This window comes from Varanus komodoensis, unplaced genomic scaffold (genome assembly GCF_004798865.1).
Source record: "Varanus komodoensis strain SLA01 unplaced genomic scaffold, ASM479886v1 scaffold140, whole genome shotgun sequence".
In the NCBI taxonomy this organism is placed as follows: Eukaryota; Metazoa; Chordata; class Lepidosauria; order Squamata; family Varanidae; genus Varanus; species Varanus komodoensis.
The window spans coordinates 283,498-308,412 of NW_025335410.1; the positions used below are offsets into that span (position 1 = coordinate 283,498).

At 44.9% G+C, this 24,915-nt stretch overlaps 1 protein-coding gene and 1 gene segment (V, D, J or C); both read left to right on the forward strand.

Moving 5' to 3' along the window:
• LOC123020110 overlaps positions 1-1,852 on the forward strand; it is a 37,864-nt gene extending 36,012 nt beyond the window's left edge. Inside the window, 1 exon segment of the C gene segment in view lies at positions 488-1,852. Coding sequence covers positions 488-496 — 9 coding nt within the window.
• Positions 1-24,915, forward strand: part of LOC123020129 — a 130,768-nt gene that overhangs the window by 86,916 nt on the left and 18,937 nt on the right. Inside the window, exons 18-22 of the mRNA XM_044423552.1 lie at positions 14,421-14,529; positions 17,203-17,511; positions 18,310-18,615; positions 20,715-21,056; positions 22,462-22,854. Coding sequence (XP_044279487.1) covers positions 14,421-14,529; positions 17,203-17,511; positions 18,310-18,615; positions 20,715-21,056; positions 22,462-22,854 — 1,459 coding nt within the window. The remainder of the gene's footprint in view (positions 1-14,420; positions 14,530-17,202; positions 17,512-18,309; positions 18,616-20,714; positions 21,057-22,461; positions 22,855-24,915) is intronic.

The window sequence follows — 24,915 nt, forward strand, 5'->3', positions numbered from 1 at the left end:
GAAAAAGGAAGAGGGTCTCAAGAGGGTCTCATCCACTCAGCCATGAAGCTCCCTGGATGACCTCAGGCCAGTTACACACAGTTGGATAAAATGGGCTGGGGAGAAGGGACCCTATTGACCAGCCTGAGTTCATGGAGTGATGTATTATTTCAGTGACACACTGGATTTGTTAATAATAATAATAATAATAATAAATTTCTAGTGCACCTCATCACCAAAGGATGTCATCCTTAGGATGTCATCCTGAACATCCATTGCCTTCTGTCTGCCTATCCACCTGTTTGCCTAATGACTGGCTGTTCTCCATCTTTTGTAAGAGCATGAAAACAGTCCGGCATCAATGGGCCCTTGAACGCAATGTCCTTGAACAACAGCAAAACAATGTCCTAGAGGCATTCCCCCATCCCTGTCTAGATCATTCAAATAGGTATGGATGAATAAATGCTTGAATCTCTTATTTTCTCCCCCACCACTTTTGTTTCCACAGGTGAAATAATTGTCATCTTTTATTCTTCATGAAGCCTATTCAGAACAGAAGTTCATCTATGTCTCTCCTTGGTCCATCTTTCTCCAACTTTCTCCATTATATTTCCTATCTGCCACATTTTCCATGGTTCAGAAGGGAGGACACAACAAGGCATTAATGACAGCAAGCATTAATTTCAATGTCCATCGGTGTTTGGACAAATTGCACCGAAACTCACACAGGCAATTTGGTCCATGTATGGGCGATGGGCCACTACAACACTGAAAGAAAAGAACTCCAGTTACATGAGCATTATGCCAAAGGTCACAAATGCAGTAGCTTGTTATGGAACCCCAACAGCGGATTGCAAATTCAGAGAAGTTTCTTGATGCAGAGGAGTTATGCCCATGCCGAAGAACAAAATGGAGCACAGAAAGGCATGATCCACCAACTATCCCTGAGTAGCCAAGTTTGTTACTCCTCTGTATTTTTCAAGTCTGACGACTGATGGGTTGAGAAAACCCATTGGAGTCCAAAATAGTGAAAATCTGTCCCGCTGAAAGTTCCTCCGTGATACATTTTTTGTTATAGCGTCTCAGCAAGTCCTCTCAAACCTGCTGAACCACCCATTCTTCAGCAGTGACTCCCTTACAGTTTGAGCAGGCCTGCCACATTTATCTATTGTTACAAGCGCAGGCACAAGGGTTCTCTCCAGCTCAGAGACCCAATATTTAGTTTTAAGCGTGTTGAGAAAGTAGGAGATGAGTAGCTGCAGCTGCTTTCGCTTGCCATGATTTACATTTTCAAGAAGAGTGTTAATACATTAGCATATCACATTTGCATTAAGTTGTCCCTATTATTGCTTTTTCTAACTGAGGCAATTCAAACTTGACTTATCTACCACTTTACAGGCTAGTTAAAAATGATATTTTGCTATTCAAGGGCTGTCGGCTAACACTTGGCCTTGAAGGAATTGCTTAGCACCAGAGAACTGGCTAAAGCAAGGTACAAATACTAATATGTTGAACGTTTTGAGTGCTAGTCATTTATTAAAGGTCACAGCTCTAAGTGGTTGTTCTCTTGAAACTCTATCTAACGTGTGTGGTGTCTATCCATTAGCCAAGTTTCTGATGTATATTTTATCGATGTACGTAGCACGTAACTACATTACGGTCAATTGCACTGGATTCTTTTATGGTAACTGCATTATGGGGACAGACATCTCATAATGTCAAGGTCAGTTTAATCTTACAGAGCTTGGATTCCCAACCTCTCTTAACTTTTGCCATTTCGTGTTGCTATAAAATGCATTAAAATTGATTTGCATTGCATTCCACTGTAGTGTACCAAATCGCATTGATTTATATTAAACTATCCTTAGATATATTGCTCAGCTTGCTTGAATTTTATTCTTCTGTCTGAAGAGCGTTTCTGATTGTAATACCTTTGCTTTGCATCTCAATGCCTTCAAAGATGTAACTTTTCACATAGCCGGAAGAACTCCATCAACATTCTGCTGCTACCTAAAGATTTTCACTCCTGAATGTCATTGGTCTAGATCTTCTACGAAATACCAAAGCTACATGTTGGTTGGTTTTGCACCCATTTGACACTTAATGTTCTTACATTATCTAGCACATTTATGTAGCTCCACCAAAGTATCTTGCACTTTACAGAAATTCAGAAACCCCAGAAAGAGGACTTCAGAGTCTAGATTTTGATGGCAGATGAGACTATAAAATGGGAAATGCAAAAAGCAAGACCAACAGAGTTGAGGAAGGAAGCAACCCATGTTGAGTGTGGTCTGAAGTCACATGATGCCAATAGGTTGCTGAAGCTAAGCAAGTCATTAAGTCTGGTCATTATCTGGATGGAAGACTAATTAGAGCCCTTTGAATGAGGCCTTGAGTTCAAAGGCAGGATCAGAATACATTAAATGAAAGCCGAATAATAGATGTGCTATGATGCATCATTTCAAAAAACCAAATACCTTTGTGGGTCAGTGTGGTGGTGTGGTGGTTAGAAAGTTGGATTAGGGATCCAGGAGAGTTGGGTTCTAGTCCCAGTTGGCCATGGTGCTCAATGGGGGACATTGGTCCAGTCACTCATGCTCAGCCTGGCCTAATCTGCACAACATTAGAAAAGCAGAATTAATGTTGTGAGGATTGAGTGGAGCTCTCTAAACTGCCTTCACAGGGGAAAAAAGCCAGGACATAAATGCAATGTGGCAATGGCGATGGAGATGGAGATGCATCCAGTTGTGATTGTTCAGATGTATAGGGTGTTTTTCAACCTTGACTGCTCTTCAGAAGTCAGATACTGAAGATGAAACTCAAATACTTTGGCCACCTAATGAGAAGCAGCAATTCACTGGAGAAGACCCTGATGCTGGGATCAATTGACGGCAAAAGGAGAAGGGGATGGCAGAGGATGAGGTGGCTGGATGGAGTCACTGGGGTGGTGGGTGTGAGCTTGGGTGGACTCCGGGGGATGGTGGAGGACAGGAAGGCCTGGAGGAATGTTGTCCATGGGGCTGCAATGGATCAGACACGACTTCACAACTAGCAAGCAACCAACCAACCAACCAAATAGGGCATTTTGAGCTTGGGGATAGTAAGCTGTATTCAGAATTGAGAGCCATGAGTCTCAGTTTAGCTTCTGTGCTAAAAAGGTGGTCTCAGGTACCCATCAATGAAAGGACAAACTTCAGTGGACTGCTGTGGGGGAAAATAAGAGTAAGGTTATCATCCTACACATGCTTCTTGGGAATGAGCTCTCCTCAACCCAGCAGGGCTTAGCTCTAATTAAACAAGCACATAATGCTGTGAATAAACATGCAGATGGTGGTGTCCTGCAACAGCAGGGGGTTGGACTCAATGGCCTTCACGGCTCCTTCCAACCCTACTATTCTATGATTCTGTGTTTGTGCAGCAGAAACCAGAAAAAGGCTCAGCTGCTCATCAGGAGCATCTATAAAAACAGGGGAGTGTTTCCCAGTGAATGCAATCACCTTGCCTCTCTGCCACTGCAGACAAGAGGACAGAGGGTGGTTCTCAGTGGGGGTCCAGGCAGAGCATGAATCCCTGAGTGGCTTCAGGGTCTTCACTTGTGGGATCGGGAATCTCCCATGAGGTGCAAGAATTCAGCATTGGTGGCTGGTGTCAGAAGGCTGCCACTGCCCCGGGTCGTACAAGGAGACACACCAAAGCGTTTTTCAGTCTCTGCGTGTAGCTGACAGGTTGATTTTTTTTTTGTGGGGGACGGTTATGGGGTGTGGAGGTAAACTAAGTTTTGTGATGCCTTTAGAAATGGAGGAGGTCGGTTCCACTCTAAATGTAGCACAGGGCATGAGGTGTTATGGTGGCGGGAGCCAATAACATCAATTGATGGGAAAGAGGTTGAGACAACATAACAGGCATGACGGGTCACACCAAAGTTCCATTTATCCATCATTCTGTTCACACAAGTGGCCCAAAAGAAACCTACAACTGCTTGCTGCATTTCTTTGTAGTGTACCTTCAGCCTCAGTCATTGGATGGTTTGCCTGCAGCCCAGTCTAGGCTAAAGTTAATGTTGATGAATGCCAGGTTAGGGGAGAGGTTAGCTTCTTTCATGTGTGCCCACCAAGGTTTCTTGTGCAGCACCATGCATAACCAGAGGGGCAGGAATTCTGATAGCCTTGGTCTACATGATCAGATACCCCACCCAACAATCAGCCAGTTTTTAGTGTATCTACCAGGTACTGTGCACCAGAGAAAGGACTGGGATTCTACCACCTCTGCCCCTGCCAAACACACTCCTTGCCTAAGCTGACTGAGGTGGTCTTGAGTCTCATATTGAGACCTCAAGGCTTGGGGTCTTGAGGGACTTTAATATGAATGCCAAGACTACCTTGGAACAAGGAACGTCAACCATGGAGCTGTCTCAAGTAATATCTGACCCAGCACATGTGGCAGGACACACTTTGAATCCAATTTTCTGCATTGGATTGGGACAAAAAGATCTGCAGGTGGGAAACCTAGCAGTGACAGGTCTTTATCTGATTAGTTTTGATCTTAAGGGTACCTGTAAGCTCCACAAGGGTGAAAGACAAAGTTGAATTATCTGCTCCAGTGGCTGATGAATCCCAACACATTTCTGAGAACTCTTGGGAAATCTCCAGCAGGTATAGCCACGGCCAAAGCTCTGGTGCCTGCTTTCAATATTATCACCATCAGGCATCCCTGACCTAGTCATAAAACTATGTCAGTACCTTGGTTTGCAGAGGTGGTGGGCTGATAAAATGACTTAGGTTGCAAATGGTGGAAGATCTGATCATAGTACCCTTCTGTATAATTTATCTTGGTTGGGCTTAGGAATCACATGAAGGTGGTTCTGGTCCTTTCTGAAGGAGCTGTCTCAGAAGATGATTCATGGCTCTTAGCCTCTGAAGTGTGACAAGATTCCATCCTGCCCCCCATATCTTGGGGCATCTACATAAAACCACTGGAGGAAGGCTGCTGGAGGTTTAGGAAATGTCCTCAGTATAAACCCAGCAAACTGTCAGGGTTCAGGACTAGAATGTGGATGGCGGGAGACAAGACAGAAGCACTGGAACCAGGACAGCAAAACCTGAGGGAAAGCAGAGTCCCAGGTCCAAAAGCAACGTCCAGTGGTGAGTTCATGCTGTTGTCACAGCTCAGGCCAGGGCCAGGGAGCAGAGCATGCATCAGGGCAGAACAAGGATGTGGTCATGCACAAGCCAGGGGTGGAGATCAGGAAGACAAACAGAGGTGCAAGTTCCCTGTGGCAGGATAACTGGGCCGGATACATGGCAAGGGTCAGGCAAGATGCAGGAGCTGGACCACAGCTAGCAAGGAGGCCTACTAAGGCAATGGGGCAAGGCAGGACATGGCAGGAAAGGAGAGATGCAGCAAGGCAGGATCTGCATCGGGCAAGATACGGGAGCTACAGCAACCAGAAAGACTTGTGATGCTGAAGCAGCACGGCAAGACAGAATACACAGCAAGATGCAGGCCCTACAGCAAGCAGAGAAAGCTGAGCTGCTGAGGCCAGTTCTGGAGGAAACAGCTTTTATATTTTTTATTGATTTTATATTGTTAATTTTAATTTTATACTGTTATTTTTGTATTTTATTGTATTTTATTGTGTTGTAAGCCGCCCCGAGGCTTCGGCAAGGGGCGGCATGGAAATGTTCTAATAAATAAATAAAAATAAATATATAGCTCCTCCTCCAGGGCTCCCAGATGGCCCTCATCAGGAGGCTGAGAGCTCCAGCAGGGCCTGGGACCATCCCTGCAAACACTGGGGTGGGCTTCTGGTTCTCACCCCCAGGTGAAGCCTCTGAGCATCCTGGATCCTGATGACCAGCCCGAGTTACCCTTTTACTCTCCCACAATGCTCCACAGCAATCTGGGTCAGGGGGGTTGTGGGGAAGTAACAGGCCACTAAATCCAGTGGTCTTGGGGTGCTGGGAGTAATGCAAGGGGTAATGCAAGGGGTAATGCTGGCATGCTAGCAGCCGCCCCAGTGGGACAGGTGACGATGCCAACTCTGGTTAGACTCTGCAAACTCAGGCATGCCTTCAGCATCTGTCCCCAGTCCTAGTTTATATTTTCATCCATATACAGGGCTGGGGGGCAGTGGGTCACTTAGCCAGGGAACATTTGGCCTGATGGCATGAAACTCTGCCTGATCCCATCGTGAGCTTAGCCTCAGTATCCCTGACTGATAATGGGCCTGTCTTGATCCCTTTAATGTGTCTGGTGCAGTGCCCTTAGAAAATTAAGAAGAAATTGTGTTTTTTCTTTTGTTTTTCCCCAGTACCGAGAAACTGTGAGTCAGAAAAAGGGAAAACATAAATGTTATTGCCAATTGCTATTCGCTTTGGTTTTCCCCAAACAAACCCACTGTTTGTTCCCTCAAGCTGAGTCAGAACGCATACGGAAATGTGTTTCTATGCAAAGTCCAACATTATCACATGCACCCATCTCCATCTGACAATCAGCACTAGCCTTTGGCTCAAAGCAGAAACAGCTGCCCATGTTTCTTGCTGCAAACAGGACGCATCTGTTCTCAATATGACTTATGAAAAGATGTTTAGTCTGCAGCCACATTGTTTACCACCCAGAGAGCTTTGGCTATTGAGAGGGAGAGAAATTAAATAAAATTAAATTCAAGCGTCATAATCATCATCAGGATTATTAATGTTTGCAGTAAGAGAAGGCATCAAGTGGAAAAGCATGGGATGTTTCCCAGTCTTGCTACTCTTATTTCATTTATTCCTGCCCTGAAAAATAATGTGTAATAGATTGAAACTGCGGGGAACTTGGTGGACTTGAGACCATTAACTGCTGAGGGGGTTTTGCATTGCTTTCTAATGGGTTCTCCTTGACCTCTCAGCCGCCTTCGACACCGTTGACCATGGTGTCCTTCTGGACAGGTTGGCTGTGGTTGGGGCTGGAGGCACTGCTTTGCAGTGGTTCCGCTTCTAGCAGGCTGGCCAAATCCAGAAGGTAGTCCTGGGAGATCGTTGCTCTGCTCCACGGTGGCTGTGGCATGGGGTACCACAGGGCTTAGCGCTGTCCCCCATGCTTTTTGACATCTCTATCAAGCTGCTGCGGGAGGTCTTCCAGAGGTTTGGGCTGAGGACTCAGCAATATGCTGATGATACTCAGCTCTCCCTCTCTTTTACATCTCATCCAGGTGAGGCTGTTGCCATCCTGAACCAGGCCCTGAGCTCGATAATGGACTGGATGAGGGTCAATAAACTAAGACTCAGTCCTGGCAAGATGGAGATGCTGCTAATAGGGGGGTCATCTGGCAGGTTGGAGAGGCATTACCCTGTCCTTGCTCTCCCCCTAAGGGATACAGTCCACAGTTTGGGGGTGCTCCTGGACCCGGATTTGTCCCTGGCATATCAGGTGAGCTCGGTGTCCAGGGGTGCTTTCCTCCAGCTATGGAGGATACACCAGCTTTGTCCATACCTGGACAGACAGAGCCTGAAAACAGTCATTCATGCACTGGTAACATCCAAAATAGATTACTGTAATGCGCTCTATGTGGAGCTGCCCTTGAAGATGGTCTGGCAATTACAATTAGTACAGAATCGGGCCACTCGGTTGGTGATGACAGCCCCTCGAGCGGCCCACATTACACCTATATTGGTTACCAATTGTGGCCCGGGCCCAATTCAAGGTGCTTGTGTTGGCATAAAAAGCCCTAAACAGCTTAGGCCCCGTGTATCTTAAGGAGTGCCTGAACCCAATGTGCCTACCGGGCCTTTGAGATCTATGCAGGGGCGCCTTCTGTGTGAGCCATCCCTTAAGGAGCTGCTCCCCCTATTTGGAACGCTCTCCCCAAGGAGATCTGCCTGGCGCTTTCCTTACTTTCTTGTCAGTGCCAGGCAAAAACCTTCCATTTAAAACAAAAACATTTTAATAACTAATTGCCAAACACCTTTGTTTCTGTATGCTCTGTTGTATGCACCATTTTAATGTGATATGGTTTTTATTATGTTTTTATTGTGTTTTTATCATGTGTTGTGAGCCGCCCAGAGGTGTTGTGGCACAACTGGGTGGCATACAAATGTTTTAAATAAATAAATAGCATTTCTCTCATCACACAGGAATAAACCTCTCATGCTCAGCTGGTTCAAATGTCCTGTCCAGGTACAAAGTTATACACCTGTCCATTTATTCTTTTTCTAGGACATGCTCCTGTGATGTTAATGACCACCTTGCTCAAGAAAGTTTAGCAGGTGCTGCTCTTATAAGCATGACTCTTCAGACCAGGAAAAGCTTCACCTGCTAACCTTTTACTTAACCTGCAGCCACTAAAGGGGTCTGAACACCATGGGGCTAGGCCTGGCATCTCCCAGGCATGGAATATGTCTTTCCTCTCAGTATGGGAAGGTTATAGCTGCATGCCTAGTTCCAGAATGCATTTATGGACCTTGTGGAACTATAGATATGCCAAAAGCCACTCCGATGACTGCAAGAGAGCCAAAGAAGCAGCGGCTCATACATTTATTTATACATGTATTTGCATGCTGCCTATAACTGTTGAGGCCTTCCAACAATTCATATTTTTCCCAGATCTTCCCTGATTTCTGATCCATATCGCTGGAAAATCCTATAATTTAGACCTCTGAGAATATATCAAGGCTATTTAAAATGTTGTACACTAGAATTTTTCAAATCGGTAGGAGTTAATGCCTAAGGCCATGTGTTATGGGATGTGTTGAGATGGTCACACTGCGATCGGGCCAATGTCTTTTCCTGCTGGTTTGGTTTTCATCTAACAGCCCTTCTCAGGTCTGCAAGAAGGTACATGGAGGCACATCCCCTTCCAATTTAATACCCAAAATGGAACTGGTGTATCTTCAGACAGCAGCAGCAGCACCAGTGGTGGGCTCACCACCAAATAATGAAATGCCATTGTGTAAATGAACATCTTCTTTTACCTCTAAGAGGCTGAGAGAAAGGAGGAACCAAGGCGAATTTAGAGACACCCAGCTTCTGAAATTTAACAAATGCCCCATTGACTTAAGAAACATTCCTCCCCACTTCAAACAATTTGCCTAGTATCAAAGTGGAATACCTCAACCCAATGAAGGGGAGAGAAGAAGGAAGATCGGGGTGGACTTGACCATCTCAGAGTGGCTTGCAGTAGATTTGCAAGGAAGCCTGGCTCTGTTGTTTAACAAGAGCAACAACGAAACGCCTCGTCCTTATATTTTCTTGTATTTCTTGGGCTGCTGAAATGAAGGTGCAGGCTGCAGAAGTAGAAATGGAAGGGCCATCCCTGGTCCTTCATTTTCAGTTTGTGGCTGCCCCTGATTTTTCACCTGGCTCTGTTGGGTGGGTATCAGGATTTTAAAAATGCAGCAGTTTGAAGTTGATCACCTCAACCTTAATGTAATGTACTTGTGCCGACTTTACATCAACATGGCCAAACAAATAATAAATAAATATATTATCCCAGGCTCCCATAGAGTAGACGCTCTGCAGAACGTGATTCAGTAGCAATAGTACCAGGGATTGGATGGTTGTTCCCCTCCAGAAATTCGTTTTTCTTGTATGGGTCCCAGACCTCTGCCTTCTTCTTTATTCTGCTTGATACTTTTTCTTAGTAGCAAGCCTTCCCTCTCATTAGCCCTTTTGCCACTCCAAGATCCATCAAGATCAGTCAACCAAGTGTCTCTTCCCTACTTTGTCTAGAGTGGGAATTCTCAAACTTGGTACATTCATGGCTGAGGCTCTCCAGAACAGCCTGTGGATCAGCCAGAGCTCAGTGGATCAGGTCACCCACTGGTGGCAGACTGAACTGGAGTTTGGCATCAACAGCTGGAAACGACCAATCAAATGAAATATGGATAAGAAATCCCTCTTTGGACATTATGATACTTCTGTGGCCACAGTGATTTTCGCATAGCAGGAAGTTCCTCTGCATTTCAGAGGAGTCTTTACTAATCTAGAAGGCTTTTAATTTTATATTAAAAAATTATATTTATATTTTATATTTTAGAAATGTTCTAATAATAATAATAATATTGTTTTCTGTCTTCCCCAGCATGCCTCTCCAAGATTTCTAATGCTCATCTCCAGTCATTTTTTCTCCTTTTATCCTTCCACACTTAAGTTCTCATCCTGCCAACCCAAAGTTTGAGAGAGAGTTCTCAGGAATTCTAGATCTCTCTTTCTCTTGTCTAGATAGAAACCTTGTCTCTCAGAGCCCCTGCTGTCTTTCTGCCTCACCAGCCAATTGATCACTGATCACTGACAGTGGTTGATCCATTCCATGGCTTACCAACTTGGGAACTAATCTGGAAAGGTCCATTGGAAGATATATGTCTTTAGCTCCCTCTTGAAGGTAGCAATCTGGGCCACTGAATTCTCCCAGAAGACCATTCCACAGCTTAGGGGCAACCACTGAAAAAGTCCTCTTATTAGGAGACATTAATCTTACAGAAGCAAACTTCAAGAGATCACCCCCAGAGGACCTTAGTGAGTGAGGTGGAATATATGAATTACCTAAAGTTGAGCTCCTTGCAACATCCCATGCTGCAGACAAGGCCCAAGAAAGCAAGCACGTCTGTTGGTGACATACAGGTATGTGAGGGGATGTCACATGGAGGTGGGTAGAGACCTGTTCTCCCCTGCAGAGGAAGGCAGGATGCGCTCCAATGGAGCCAAGCTCAGGGAACCAAGGTTCAATTGGGATGCCAGAAAGCACTTCCTGACAGTTAGGACCCCAGGGGTATAGAATGGGCTTCCACGGGAGGTGGTTGAGGGTGAGGGTGTTCAACGATAGGCTGGACATGCACATGATGGGCATGTCGTGAGCGGAGCCGGCTGGAGCTAGAAGGCCCGGGAGGCCCCTTCTGACTCGCTCTGTTTCTATGTTTCATAGAGCCTGAAGCAGATAATCCAAACACTATTCTTTGTCCCACTGATTAACACAGAACCATCCTCTCCTGTTTATGTCCATGACACATTAGGGCAGGGCAACATCACACAAACTTGCCAGTCTGCCCCTCCCCACATCCCCTTGATGCCACCCAAAATACCTCAGTGGAGGTAACTGCTTTACCTTTGCCTCATGGCAAGACCAACTCTGCAAGTTGAGAGGTTTTGAAAAAATCTCATCATAAGTCTTGGGGTGTAATCACAGGCGCTCCATGAATACAGCAGAGGAGCTGAACCACACCATGGGACGACTCAGTCTAAGCCACTGCTTGTGTGAACATGACCCAGGCATCCGCTCAGTTTCATCCACTTCCCACAGTTCAGTTAAATAAAAATGGCCAAGCATTTGGGTCACTGAAAAAGGGCCAATAACAGTCCATTCTGAGCAGTCAAGGATGAGGCCTGGTCTTGCTCTCAACCCTAAACGGGCTGTTTTTGGTGAACCCGTTCCTTGGAATAGGTCGTATCGTTATCATTTATCCCTTTCCCAAAGCAAAAGGTGATAAAATAGTACTTTTGTTTGCTTGTTTTCCAGAACAAACACATAAGGTTTGGGATATTCTTGGCCAGATGAGTTCCAATTCTGATATTTCATAGCGTTGTATTTCCCAGTAAGTGAAATTTGAAAGCAAGTAAACAAGGCAAGATATGCAAACGTGGATTAAAAAAGAGGAAGTTCAGTTTGGACAAAAGTTTCCTGTGGTCATTTCTGTGGACGGACCACAAGACGTTCTGGGTGCCAATAATAGCACATTGACCTTTACCAAACCTCATTTAACCACTATGTATTTATTTCAGAACTTCCGTCTCAAGGACATCAGAGATGATGGTTTGCTTTTTGGGGAGCAGTCTGCAAGAACATTTTGAGAGGAGAAGTCCGAAGTCCGCACGCCACAGAGTTGACTTCAGAGAAATACAGTCCTACCTGCTTCAATCCATGCTGGTCTTTGGTGTGGTGAGTAAAAGGGGACATCTTCTTTACTTTCCGGGCTCTGGGGTGATAGAAACAAGCAGAAGTGTGTACAAGGGAGCCTCTCTCAGATCATGGCCTTCTCTGAAAGACAGCAGATGGTAACAGGTATGGACCCAAGGATGAGGACTCTGGTTTCTCATATGCACTTATCTTCCCAGAAGATGCTGAACTGCAAGACTGTTCAGTTTCCACCTCCTGGGTGAGTGCCTCTGCTAGGGTACACAAGGCAGGTAACTCCGTTACCCAGTACCCTCATCAGGTCCAGGGCTCAGCATGGAGGTGGGCAGGGGCACCCTTGGAGAAGCTTGTAAGGAAGCCAAGCAGCATCTCACCAGCTTCCCTGGAGGCTAACCCTCAGTCGCATTGTCCAGACAGCTGTGGGCAGTGAGTGGGCTGCCTGCCAGCAGCTCAGCTTGGGCTCCCCACTGAATGTCCAAGACGGAGGGTATTATCTGTGCAGCCCCCTACTTGACCAGCACCGCTCAGAGGGACCACATCTTCACATGGGGTGAATCCCAGCTAGTCCATGCAATCAGAGCTCAAGCTGAGGTAGAAGGAGCAACCAGCAGTTAAGCTCAGGGAGAGCAACATAGCTACCCACCCTGCTCTGCTGGGAAAAGCTCCTGGCATCCCCCAGCTTCTCAGAAGCCCACAACTCAGCTGAAGGGCATGCAAGGCCATTCAGATCAACAGCCGCTCTGGCTGGTATGGGGGAAACCAGGGATCAGCTCAGCAGCAACCCAGTAGCATGTGCTCATCAGCTGATCTGGGGGTTCCTGAGGGAGCTTCGGGGGCCACCCCGACCTCTCTGCTGTTCTGTGCTCAGCTGGAAAGGAATATATGCCATGACCCCTGCCTGGAGCTCCCACAGAGCCGGCGTGTGAGGCTTCAGCAGGGGTTCCCGGCATCCTGGAAATCGAGCACTTGACAAGCAGAGCTGCGTTGCTCTGGCTGCTGGAGAGTCGGGGCCCCCATACACCCCTGAGGAAAGCCGCTGGATGGCCCTCTGCTGAGCTCTGGTTTTGGGACGGTGGGAGCAGCTTTTGCTGTCTCCCAAACTTGCCCGGAGCCCCTCACTGGGCTGGGGTGCATGGCAGCTCTTCAGGTCAGTTGCAGCTACAGCTTAGGCAGCAGGAGCCACCGGCATCTCTCTGGAGCCCTGTACTCAGCTCAGGTACAGCAAGTTACCTTCCCACCTTGTCATTCCTTCAGGGAGGCTGGGAAAACTCCTTCCATCCCCAAAACTTCACAGAAGCCCACAGCTCAGCTGTGAGGCATGCAGAGCCATTCAGATCAATCACAGCTACAGCTTGGCCCACAACGGGGCTCCGGGTGATGCTCCCCAACTCCTGGAAAGTCAGTGAGCTCAACGGGGCTCCCGATTCCACCTAAAGCTCATCCATTTACCAGAGAGCATACAAGCTCTTTCTTCAGCAGCAACTGTAGCTAACTTTTCTTCCTCCACACCATGCATCCCAGAGGTAGAAGCCCAACGTTTGGCTGGGATGTGTCCATTCCCCTCAATTAAACCCAACACACATGAGGATGCTGTTCCCATGCTCTCTAGCCTTGATTTCTGTTGGGGCATATGCTAACTTTTGGACAGTCAGAAGAGGTCACAGAACTTTTCCCCTGAATGTCAGGTGAGTCCAAGCTGAAATCCCCAATCCCTTACACACTGGGAAAGGTCTGCTGAGCAACCTGGTAAGGTATAAATCTGCCAGGTTTTTCCTTGGATTTTTTTGCAGACAAGCACTCAGCTGGGACACACACATCCCGGCTTACTTGGGAGGGGAAGAAGTAGGGTTTCCAGCCCTGCCTCCCCAAAAGCCAAATGCTCAATGATAGAGCTGTGTTTCACTCAACTGTGCATTAGGTTCAGGAAAGGGGGGACATGCAGATTAGCTCCTCCAGCTAAGAAGCAGCTTGGGAAGGTTTTGGATGCAGCCACTTGTTTTCCTCATGGAAGCCTTCAGTTCTGCAAGAAAGTGTAGAATATTCTTAACTGAAGCCCAGGCTTTAGGAGAGCCCAGCTCAGATCCTCAGGGAAATGAGACTGCCATGATCCTTTCTGAAGCTGTGTGCTCAGCTCAGAAATGTGAAAATCTGGGGTGCGGAACAACTACACATCCTTCCAGCTTTTTAGCAGGTTAGTTTTGGAGGTGTCAACCCCGACTCACTCTTGCTTTCTGCACACCCTGGGTTCCACACGAAGGAACTGGGTTCTGCTTCACCCACATCTCAGCCTCTTAACTTAATCTTCTCATATCCAACAGCCCTAGTGAAATATACAACCCATCCAGTGCTTGACTATAACTACACGGTTCAAGAACAACCACAAGTCTCAGGTTTTTGAGGCTTATGGGGCTCTTGTGATCCCATGGCTTCAATTGGTGTTCCACTGTGAGGGGTCTGTTTTGTGTTTTTGTTCACTGGTTTCAGAAATGTCAGAGAGGAAAATAATATGGTGGCCTTACACCTATCAGTGAATACCCTTTTGATGGTTTAACAGGGTTTGGGGGCTTTTGTCCATGTTCCTTGGCTGGAAAATACAGATGCATCTGAAGTATTTCTTGGCTTCAAAAAGGATAGTTTACTGACAGCATCTGTTGATGAAGTTTGTATTTTTGTTGAAGTCTGGATTGATGCTTGTGTGGCTTTTAGAGATATGCATTGTCTTCTGCTGTTGTGACTATTACTGGATGCCTCTTAGTCTGCTATCTTCACTTAGACCATTCTGTCCGGGTGATCCTATTAGGATTCAAGACTAGTGAGCGATTCTGGCCTCCTGCAGCATTGCTCTTGGCTTCCCCTACACTCTCAAACACACCCACCATGTTACAATATGCATCAAAGAGGATGCTCATTTTGCTAGAGTACAAACTCACACAAATTTTTCAGCACACCAATAGAATGCCCAACATTACACATGGAGAATCTTCAATCCTCCAGATCTTGTTGGACTCCAGTCCCATCAGCCCTAGACTGCAGAGCCAATACTCAGGAATGATGGGAGCTGGAGTCCAACAACATCTGGAGGACCACAGGTACACAATCCCTACTTCCCTTAGCTTAGCTAACACTTTTTCTCCATGCTCCAAGTGCTACACATACATTGTTGCTTGTATGCTCGCAGGATTGGGCCTAAGGCCAATATTATACTCTACTCATAGGGCTGTCTTTTTAAAATTGGATTTTTCAATGAACATCACATAGCAGAGCAGATCAACTTAGTTCCCCAAAAGCTGCTGATTAATTCTGAAAAAAAATGTGGTTCCAACTTCTTAGCTCTTACTGCTACTGCTTTACATGTTAGCCAGATCAGTATTAAAATAATTATTTATGAAAAATCTGAATTATGAATTATTAAACATTAATCAATTGAGACTGTTTGATAGATTGGATATTAAAGCAATTCAGACACCCAGATGTTTCCATTGTTTCCATCTTCTGATCATCAAGCATGAGCAAGAGAAACGCTTGTCTGAATTTACTGGACTTTTTCCTCTGCAAGGACTTTCAAGCCTTCCATTCTTTCAGAGGAAAAAAAAATTTTTTAGGATATGTCAAAAATTCCCAGAGGACAATGTTCTTGTGTCTGTGGACGCCAGCTGGGTGAGAATACCATACATTAGATGATACGTATGTAGATGGTAGCTACTTAGAGTGACATGGATAAGATTCCATAATTGTTGCACAGGACATAATAGCTGCTATGTTTTGTATAACAAACTCTGCTGTGTAAATCTTCCAGCTACAGGAAGCCTATAAAAGCACTCTTTTTGGCCTAAGGACTGTGCCCTCGTGACTGGTAGGTTGTAAATATTTGGTTGCTATTTGAATTTGGCCTCACATACATTGCCGGAACAAGCACACTCCAACCTTCTAAGGTAGACTGAGGTGATGGGGAGAGGGAAAGAGATTTCAGGTGTGGAGAAGCTCTGATCCTCCAAAGAATGATGGATACAACCTCCAGCAGCCCTGACCATTGGCCATGTTGCCTGGTACTGATGGGAGTTGGAATCCAACCATTTCTAAAGGGTCCTATGCATTCCCACTGGCCTAGGCAGCCCTCTTCCTATGTGTCCAAAGCACTTCAAATGCATGACCTGAACAATCACACTCCAACCTTGTAAGATGGACCAATCATGGAACATAAGGTGATCTAGTCTGATGATAATGATAGCTTTATATCTCCTCCAGCACTGGAAGCTGTCTCTGAGTGCCTATTGAGGGGGAGGTAGCTATTCCAGGCTTGCCCTTGTGGGCTTCCCTTGGCTCCCTGGTTGGCCAATGTGGAACAGAAGACTGGACCACGAACTCTATGAATAATGTCACACTAGGAATCAAGACACCCAACTGGCCTCTTGGTATCTCTAGCTACATATAAGAGGATTGGGTAAGCAGTCAGACACTTGTAGGAGCTCCTTTTCATGCCAATCAAGCAAGTGTCGCTTTGTCTTCCTTGTGTGAGGAAAGCACAAGGTAAGAAAAGCAACTTCACTGTGAAGCAGACCTTCTCCAATGGGCAAAGAAGCCCATTCCCACCAGGCATGCTGGAGCAATCACCATCCTGTGCACCTGCCAGGGGGTTGTAGGAAGATCAGGCTGGAAAGGGTTCAGAGGAGGAAAACAAGGATCATCTGGGGACTGGAAACAAAGCTCTATGAGGAGAGATGGAAAGAATTGGGCATATTTAGCCTTGAAAGCAGGAGACTGAGGGGAGATAGGATAGCACTCTACGAGTACGTGAAAGGCTGTCACAAAGAGGAAGGAAAGGATCACTTCTCGATCATCCCACAGTGCAGGGCACAAAATAACAGGCTCAAGTTACAGGAAGAAAGATTCCAGCTGAACTTCAGGAAGAACTTCCTTCCTGCTGTTAGAGCAATAGGATGATAGGACTCATGACCTGGGGAAGTTTTGGGCTCTCCCATACGAGAGGCATTCATGATGCTGCTGGACAGTCAGCTAAGAGGGATGGTTTAATTTGCAATCCTGCATTGAGCAGGTGGTTGGGCTTGAAGGCCTGTTGGCTCCTTCCATCAATATTATTCTGTAATTCCATGATTCGGTCATTTCACTCTCAGAAGCTTCTAGGAGTGCCATCAAGCCCTCTACACAATTTTCATTGCACACCCCAATCTACAGTCTCAGGAAAAGCATACACATTTGAAAACCCAATAATCTTGTCTTTCTTTGTCCGTTAAGCAACGATTCACTTTCTTTCAGTTGTAGAAATTCAGCTTAACACTTAAATCTCTTTTTATCCTTCTGTTTTTCTTCTCTCTCAGATCCTCAACGTTTCCCTAGTATTTTCCCTCTGATTCCATCCAACTGCCTCCCAGACTCTGGAAATATCACCATCGGCTGTTTGGCCCAAGGTTTCAAGCCTGATCCAGTCAGTTTCTCATGGAGGAAAAGCAACCAAATCATTGATGCAAACTTGTCAGAGGATTTCCCTTCCTTGGCCCAGCCCGATGGAACTTTTACAACAAGCTCCCAGGTTATTGTCCCCGTCACTGATTGGAACAAGTACAGTCATTTTTATTGCACCGCTGTCCACTATAATCACAATGAAACAATACAGGTCATTCGTCCAAGTAAGTTTATGCATTTGCTTTGTTCGATTCAATGTCAAGAGCTGAACTTTTCCCTTCAAACTATATGAGTCTCACCAGCTTTTCTTTGCTAATGATTTTTATTGTTACATTTGCACTTCTGAGCATACACAGAGTAGAATGTTGCAGCCTTTCTACCTTTCATTTCTCAAAGCTCCCTTTATGAACCCATCTGCATCTCACCCGGAAGTGGGACCCGGTAAAAGCAGGCACAGCTCTGCTCCTCCCTTTGCGCCCCTGACTGGGCTTTCCTCTGATGATGACAGCAAGTGACCTGGTCTGCCATTTCAGGGGGCAGAGGTTCTGCATTGTAGACACTTCCCATTTCAATATCAGTGTCCTCTCCCTCAGGCCGTATTCCTCCCTGTTCCCACGGCATGGTGAAGGGTTACCATGAATTACTGTGTCATCCAAACCAAGATGGTATAGCTTGTTGGAGGGGTAAACAAGCCCCCAGTAACCCTACAAAAACCCATGGTTTTTGTCCCTTCCAGTAAGTCATGGTACTCACGTTCAGATGACATGACAAGCTGCCTCCAGGGCTGGAACAGACACCCAAGTCCCCACAGCCGTGCTGCACTGATCACAAAAACCAGGTCATAAACTATTGTAAGATAATCTTCTAAGTCTGATCAACATGGTTTCCTAACTAGACCTAACTTGCAGATACACCCTTATCAATTTAACTTCCATTACTACATTTATTTGTTGCCATTTAGGATGATGGATTCAGCTACAATAAATTTTTATTCCTTTTTGCCATTTTCCCTCCTTTACCAGGAATTGATCCACTGATGATTATTGCTGCACCACTCATTGAAGAATTTGCTGGTTCCCCCCCAAATGCCACGCTTACCTGCAACGCTGATAACGTGGATGACAAGGATGCTACAATCCAGTGGCTCAGGGATGGAGAAGTGTTTGGCTCTCCGATCAGTACAAGAGGTGGCTGCTGTGGCCAGAGGCTCATGAGTGAGCTACAGATCACTAAGAGGGACTGGGAAAGTTCAACCCGCTTCTCCTGCCAGGTGTCCAGTGAGACACTGACCCTAAAAAAGGACATCAACAAGGAGCTTCTTTGTGGCAGTAAGTTAAAATGTTCCATCAATATATCAGACAACCAGGAGTGCCTCCAAATTAGAGGAGCCATTCTCCCTGTTTATCATTCAGTGGACCCAAAATGCACCTCTCAGAAGATTTGCTAAGTAAAAATAGGCCATTCGATACTTTAGCTCTTCCATTCATAGTATATTGAGTGTTTTAGTCTTTTTTTTTTTAAAAAATCCATCAAAGAAAGAAGCAAATTTTGAGCATTCAGAAATTCAAATCTTGAATTTTTTAGGAAATTACAGATTATTGAATACCTTGCTGTGGCTCCAACTAGTTTCTTTGAATTTCAATCTTTTGATGTAAATGAATGGGATAGAAGTATAATTGCAGATATGTTGGAACTGGAAAATGCAGATCATTTAAGTTTGACACATTGAATATTTGGAAGTGGGGGGGGGAGTCAAGGGAGGCATGGACCTCTTTCTCTAAGACAGGCTGGACTTTGCAGTTTTTTAATGCTAAAAAATTCTGTGACAGTTTGTGCAAATTACGGTATTTTCCATGTTTTGTGTATATCAGCTCCTGAAAAGCTCATGGAACTAAAATGTTTTGCATTAAATTGGCTAGTTGGTTTAACTTAGCACCAGAAAAACATGTGAACATAACATGATTTGCACAGATTTGCAAAGATCACATACTTTTTTGGTATCAATTGGTGCAAACTGACTGATTTTGCACAAATTTCCCTACAGCACTTTTTTAGTATTCAAAAACCATGGCTTGTCTGCAAGGTGCCCCATTTCTATCCATACCAAGTCAGGGCCAGTGCAGGGCTGGCAGACTGGAATCTGCTGAGCCAAATCATAAAAATCCCCTATGAGATTCCTTCCACTTTCCTAGGTATGATTCCACATATTGCTGTTGTTCAGCTGTTCAGTCGTGTCCAACTATAAGTGATCCTATGGGCCAAATCTTGTGGCACTTTTTGATCCTGTGCCAGCTCTTTCAGCTGAACTATGTTCTGGCCCACATCCTCTTAGACGGAGTCTAACCACCTTGCTCTTTGGCGACCTGGTTTTCTCTTGCTACCGAGCATTCCAAGCATTAGATCTTTTTCTAATGAGCTTGATTGCATAATGTGACCAAAATACATGAGTCTCAGCTTTGCTCTCATGCCAACCAGGGATGTGTCTGGTTTTATATATGATTCCACATATATACCCCTGCAAAATATATTTGGACAAATGACAGGTAAACCCAATTCATGCCAGTTTGATCGGCAAATTTCATGCATACAGATAAAAAATATGATTCTTGAAAAATGTAATCCAAACATTAAAAATGAAACTACATCCCTACTTTGTTTCCCCAAAAGCAGATTTGTAGTTGATCTTGGAAGTAAAGATTGCCACAGAAAAGAGGTTTTTAAGAATGCAGAAAAAAAATTAATATGCTTTCTGTTACTTCTGTAACGCGCTCTACGTGGGGCTACCCTTGAAGACGGTCCGGATACTTCAACTGGTTCAAAATAGAGCTGCCAGGTTGCTGACGGGGACTGGGCATTATGTTCACATGACTCCAGTCCTCCGTCAGCTTCACTGGCTTCCCATTGAAGTCCGGGCCCAGTTCAAGGTGTTGGTGATGACCTATAAAGCCCTAAACGGCTTGGGTCCTGGCTACCTGAAGGAGCGCTTACGTCCATATATGCACGCACGCCCGTGAGATCTGCGGGAAAGGCCCTTCTCCGGGAACCCTCCGTGAAGGAAATTAGGAGGGTAGGTACTCGGACGAGGGCTTTCTCAGCGGTGGCGCCCAATCTATGGAATGCGCTCCCCAGAGAGGTCCGCCTGGTGCCGTCGTTATTTGTTTTTCAGTGCCAGGCGAAGACCTTTTTATTCAAACGTCATTTTAATTGCTAATATTATTTGCTTACTTCGGCCAGGGCAACTTATTTTATAATGTTAATGTGTTTTATATTTTTAGTGTTTTATATTTTAACTGATGTTTTGTAAGCTGCCCCGAGGCTTTGGCGAATGGGGCGGCATAGAAATTTTTAAATAAATAAATAAATAAAATATGCTAACAGGATTTTCTGATTTATTGTGTAAATCAGCATGATTCTTGTTACCCTTCAGCTTGCAGTGAAAATGACCCTAAAGTTGATGTGGAAACCATCCGACCATCCTTTGCTGATATTTTCATAAACAACTCAGCCAAGCTGACTTGCAAAATCTCCAACATACACCCTGGCACGGACTTGTCAACTCTGGATGTCAGCTGGACTCAAGGACCTAACAAAAAACCACTGGACACTAAACTGGGGCAGCCCATGGATCAGGAAAATGGATTGCAGTACATTGAAGCTACAGCCACCGTGTGTGCAACTGAATGGAACAGCGAAGAAATATTCACTTGCAAAGTGGATTGGCCAGGAGTACTTCCTGTACCCAAGGAAAAAACACTGCAAAAGTCTACTAGTAAGTACCTATTAACATAATCTCATGAAAGACTGAAGCATCACTTCCCTTGTTTCAGCAGAGGAAGGCTCTAGGATATTTAATTCTGCCTGAATCAAAAGTTTTTGGTGGAAAGTGGGGGTGGAACCAAAAATGCTTTCAGAACATCCAATGAAATTCTTGTTTTCACCTTTGTTAGAACAAATGGGCTCCAATTATGATATCCTAATGAATACCAGCAAACAGGAGAAGTATCTTTCTGAATTAAATCAAGCAGACACCAGTGGAAAGTCCACAAGCAGGTCATGTGGGTCCAACAGTACCTCTTTTTCCACCTGACTCATTTCCCTTATTTGATATTTATACTTTCCACCTGATGTCTGCAATCCCCCGACAAAACCAAACATCAGTGAAACTGCCGAGAATACAAGAGTAGAACGTATATAGAGAAAAAAGAGGGAAAACACAAACACAAAACAACCAATATATAGCCATATGGTAACAATCAGAGAGACTTGTGTGCATATGTATGAGCGTATATGTACACATATATATATTACTAGTAACGCTTTCAAGATCAGTCCAATGTACCTCTGAATAGCACCCCTTTCGTTCCTACTTAATATGTTGATAATATCTTTGGAACATGTTCCATTGTTATTTCTTGAGCCCACCAAGCCAAGAAAGTGGTATCTGGTGAAGGCCAGCAACTGAGCTTCCAGGAATTTGAACACCAGCTTCCTATCCTGTACCCAAAGCAAGCACACTGATTGTCACCACTGAATAGCTCTCTTTCAGCCTCTCTTTTGCAGGCTCATCTTAGTCCTCATTCAATCCACCTTTTATTAAGCACAGGCAACACAGAATTCACTGGGACTCTGTTGAGTCATCAGAAACAGTTGCTAAATTTGGTTTCATAGATCATGCTATGAAATGAAGCCCCCCATCCCATTTCCCAGCATGAAAGTCTAATTTTTCCACCAATGTTGAATGAGGAAGACTTTATAAAGAACTTACTCACTTGCTCTCTCTCTCTCTCTCTCTCTCTCTCTCTCTGTCTTTCTCTCAAACACCTTTAAGTGCTCATGAAACAAAGCAACTATGTTAAAAATTCCAAGAAATGCAAATTTGATATTGTTGATGTTAGTTGTGAAGTCGCATCTGACACATCGCGACCCCATGGACAACATTCCTCCAGGCCTTCCTGTCCTCCACCATCCCCTGGAGTCCACTTAAGCTCACACCAACTGCTTCAGTGACTCCATCCAGCCACCTCATTCTCTGCCGGCCCCTTCTTCTTTTGCCATCTATTGTTCCCAGCATTGGGCTCTTCTCCAGTGAGTCCTTCCTTCTCATTAGACGTCCAAAGTATTTGAGCTTCATTTTCAAAATCTGATATACTCTTCTTTGTATTTTTACTATGCAGCTTGCTCCCTCTCCCGTCCGGCTGTCTACATCTTGCCCCCTGCAGCAGAAGAACAAGAACTGAAGGAAACAGTCACCCTCACTTGCTTGGTAAAAAATTTCTGCCCCAGTGACATTTTCTTGCAATGGCTCCACAATGGTCAGCTTGTGAACGCTACAGAATACTACATCAGTGAACCTATACCGCAGTCTGGCTCAAATTCACAGTTCTTCCTCTACAGTATGCTGACGGTCAACGAACAGCAATGGTCCTCCGGCGACACATTCACCTGCATGGTGGGGCATGAGGCACTGCCCTTCAACACAACCCAGAAGACTGTAGACAAGAAAACGGGTAAACCATCCGTTGTCAACGTTACCTTAGTACTCAATGATACTGACAGCTCTTGCTACTAACCATTCTCCACCCCCTCTGCCTCCACTTGCACCTGATCCTCTCATTGTCTCCTCTTGCTCTCTTGTTGATTCTTCTGTGGAAACTTGGGGGTGAAGGGGGACGTCCAAGTGTCTTAAATACCAAAGCCTTAACTGGGCACATCTTTTCGAAGAAACCGACGTGTTCACAATAAAGTCTCTTTGTCAAAACAAATCTGGCTCACTGTTGATGTGAGGGTTAAAATTAGCCAATTCCCATTTGAATGCCACAGGAAATAAACTGCTTTGGAAATTGTCCCCAAAGCATCTTGTCAACCCATTAACTGGGATTTGCAAAGAATACTAAAATCATGAGATGGCCGAAGCTGATGAGACAGCATTTGCAGTGCAAGTACTGACTTTCTCATTGCATCCTTTCCCTTTTCTTTTTCTATCGATCTAAAACTCTTTTTAGGCTTACTTTAAGGGCAGAACTCCTTTTCCCCTTCCTTAGTCTTTTCTCTCATAGCTTTTTCTTCTAGTACTTTCTTTCCTAGCTCAAATCCTTGTATGCAGATACCACAATAATCCTTGTCCTAAAACATTCTGCCCCTACATCTGGGTTGTTTCAGAAAGCCAGTGATGCATCTACTTCCATGTGTTCTCATGGCTGGTACAGTTCCAGTACCATTGTGCGATTTAGACTAATCTGAGGATATTCTCCAATCAAAGTTCCCATAGTGTCTTAAGAAGTTAAGGAAACCAGTATAAGAATGCAGGAATTGCGTTCGTGGAAGGGCCAGTGCACCTCTTTTTAAAATCTTGTATCACCAAGGAGGTGTCTCATTACTGAGTGTTCACAAGGAACCGTCTGTGGAGCTTTTCTACATGGCAAAGAAGACTTCAAGATAGATTTTTGTGAGAATCTGAAAAACATTCAAAATTTGAAATGCAAGTTATTGAGCACAGAGAGCTTCCAATGCAGATTCACAAAGAAATATGTATTGAAGGCTTTTTATATCATGCACACTGTGCAACGTTCTAGCTAACATATAGGTTTATCTCAGGGCAGGTTCTTTTCTTGATTTTCTTTAACAAGGTAAAGGAAATATTGGCAATACCAGCAATGTAGGCACATATAAATATCAAGATCTTCCAACTCCCAACAGTACTTTCAATAAGATCCAAAGTGGTCTTTCTGGGTGATTTTGAGATTTCTTTGCAGTCACTGAGGTGCTTCTCCAGCAACAAAGAGTCTGAGTAACCCAATTTTAAGAAAGGAATTGAGACACTCACCATGTTTCAATAAAGAGAAATCATTTTGACCATCACTTTTGATGGAGAATGCGTCTAGAGCTTCATCAACATAAACCATCACCTCACTCATTACTACAAAGCAATAGTGTGAAGTTTGCTTTTGTTAACATTCAAAACTACCCCTTCATCGAAACTATTCATACGCAGACACATCCCTCCAACCCTTACTCTCGCTGGCCAGGTCAGATCTTCTTCCATCCTTTATACAGAGCATCGGTTACTCACAGAAGGGCAGGAAAGATGGAAGCAACCCCAAAGTACTGCTTCTCTGATTCTTTGTCTTGAGAATGAATATCTGATTCCAGAAGCATCTCTGAGAGATGTTTATCTAGGTCCCCCCCCCCATAAACATAACCATAGGGTGGCAACTGTACCATATTTTAGAGAAAAAGCCCAGGACTCACACATGGAACAGGGCAGAGGGGAAAGAGGCTAGGACAGTGCAGCAAGCTGAGATTCCTCCTTCGAGCAGCCATTTTTCCTTGCAAAATGTTCTTTATTGCTCCCAAGTACAAATCACCAAAAATGAATCTCTGAGCAAATGCAGAGCAGTTTGTTAAACGCAGTCTAGTGTTTACCTCCAGGAACCATCCTTATGAACATGCCTGGGCCTTTGAGAGGGGCCTTCTAAAAGCGAGCATGCCTCCTCTCCACATGGCCATCATTTCATTGGCCATACGTACACAGGCATGTGCAAATGCATGCATTTTTCATCCTGTGAGCCCCAGACCTTTTCAGTACCTGGTGTCACCCCTGCAAATGTTGTCCTTTTCCTTCCCTAACA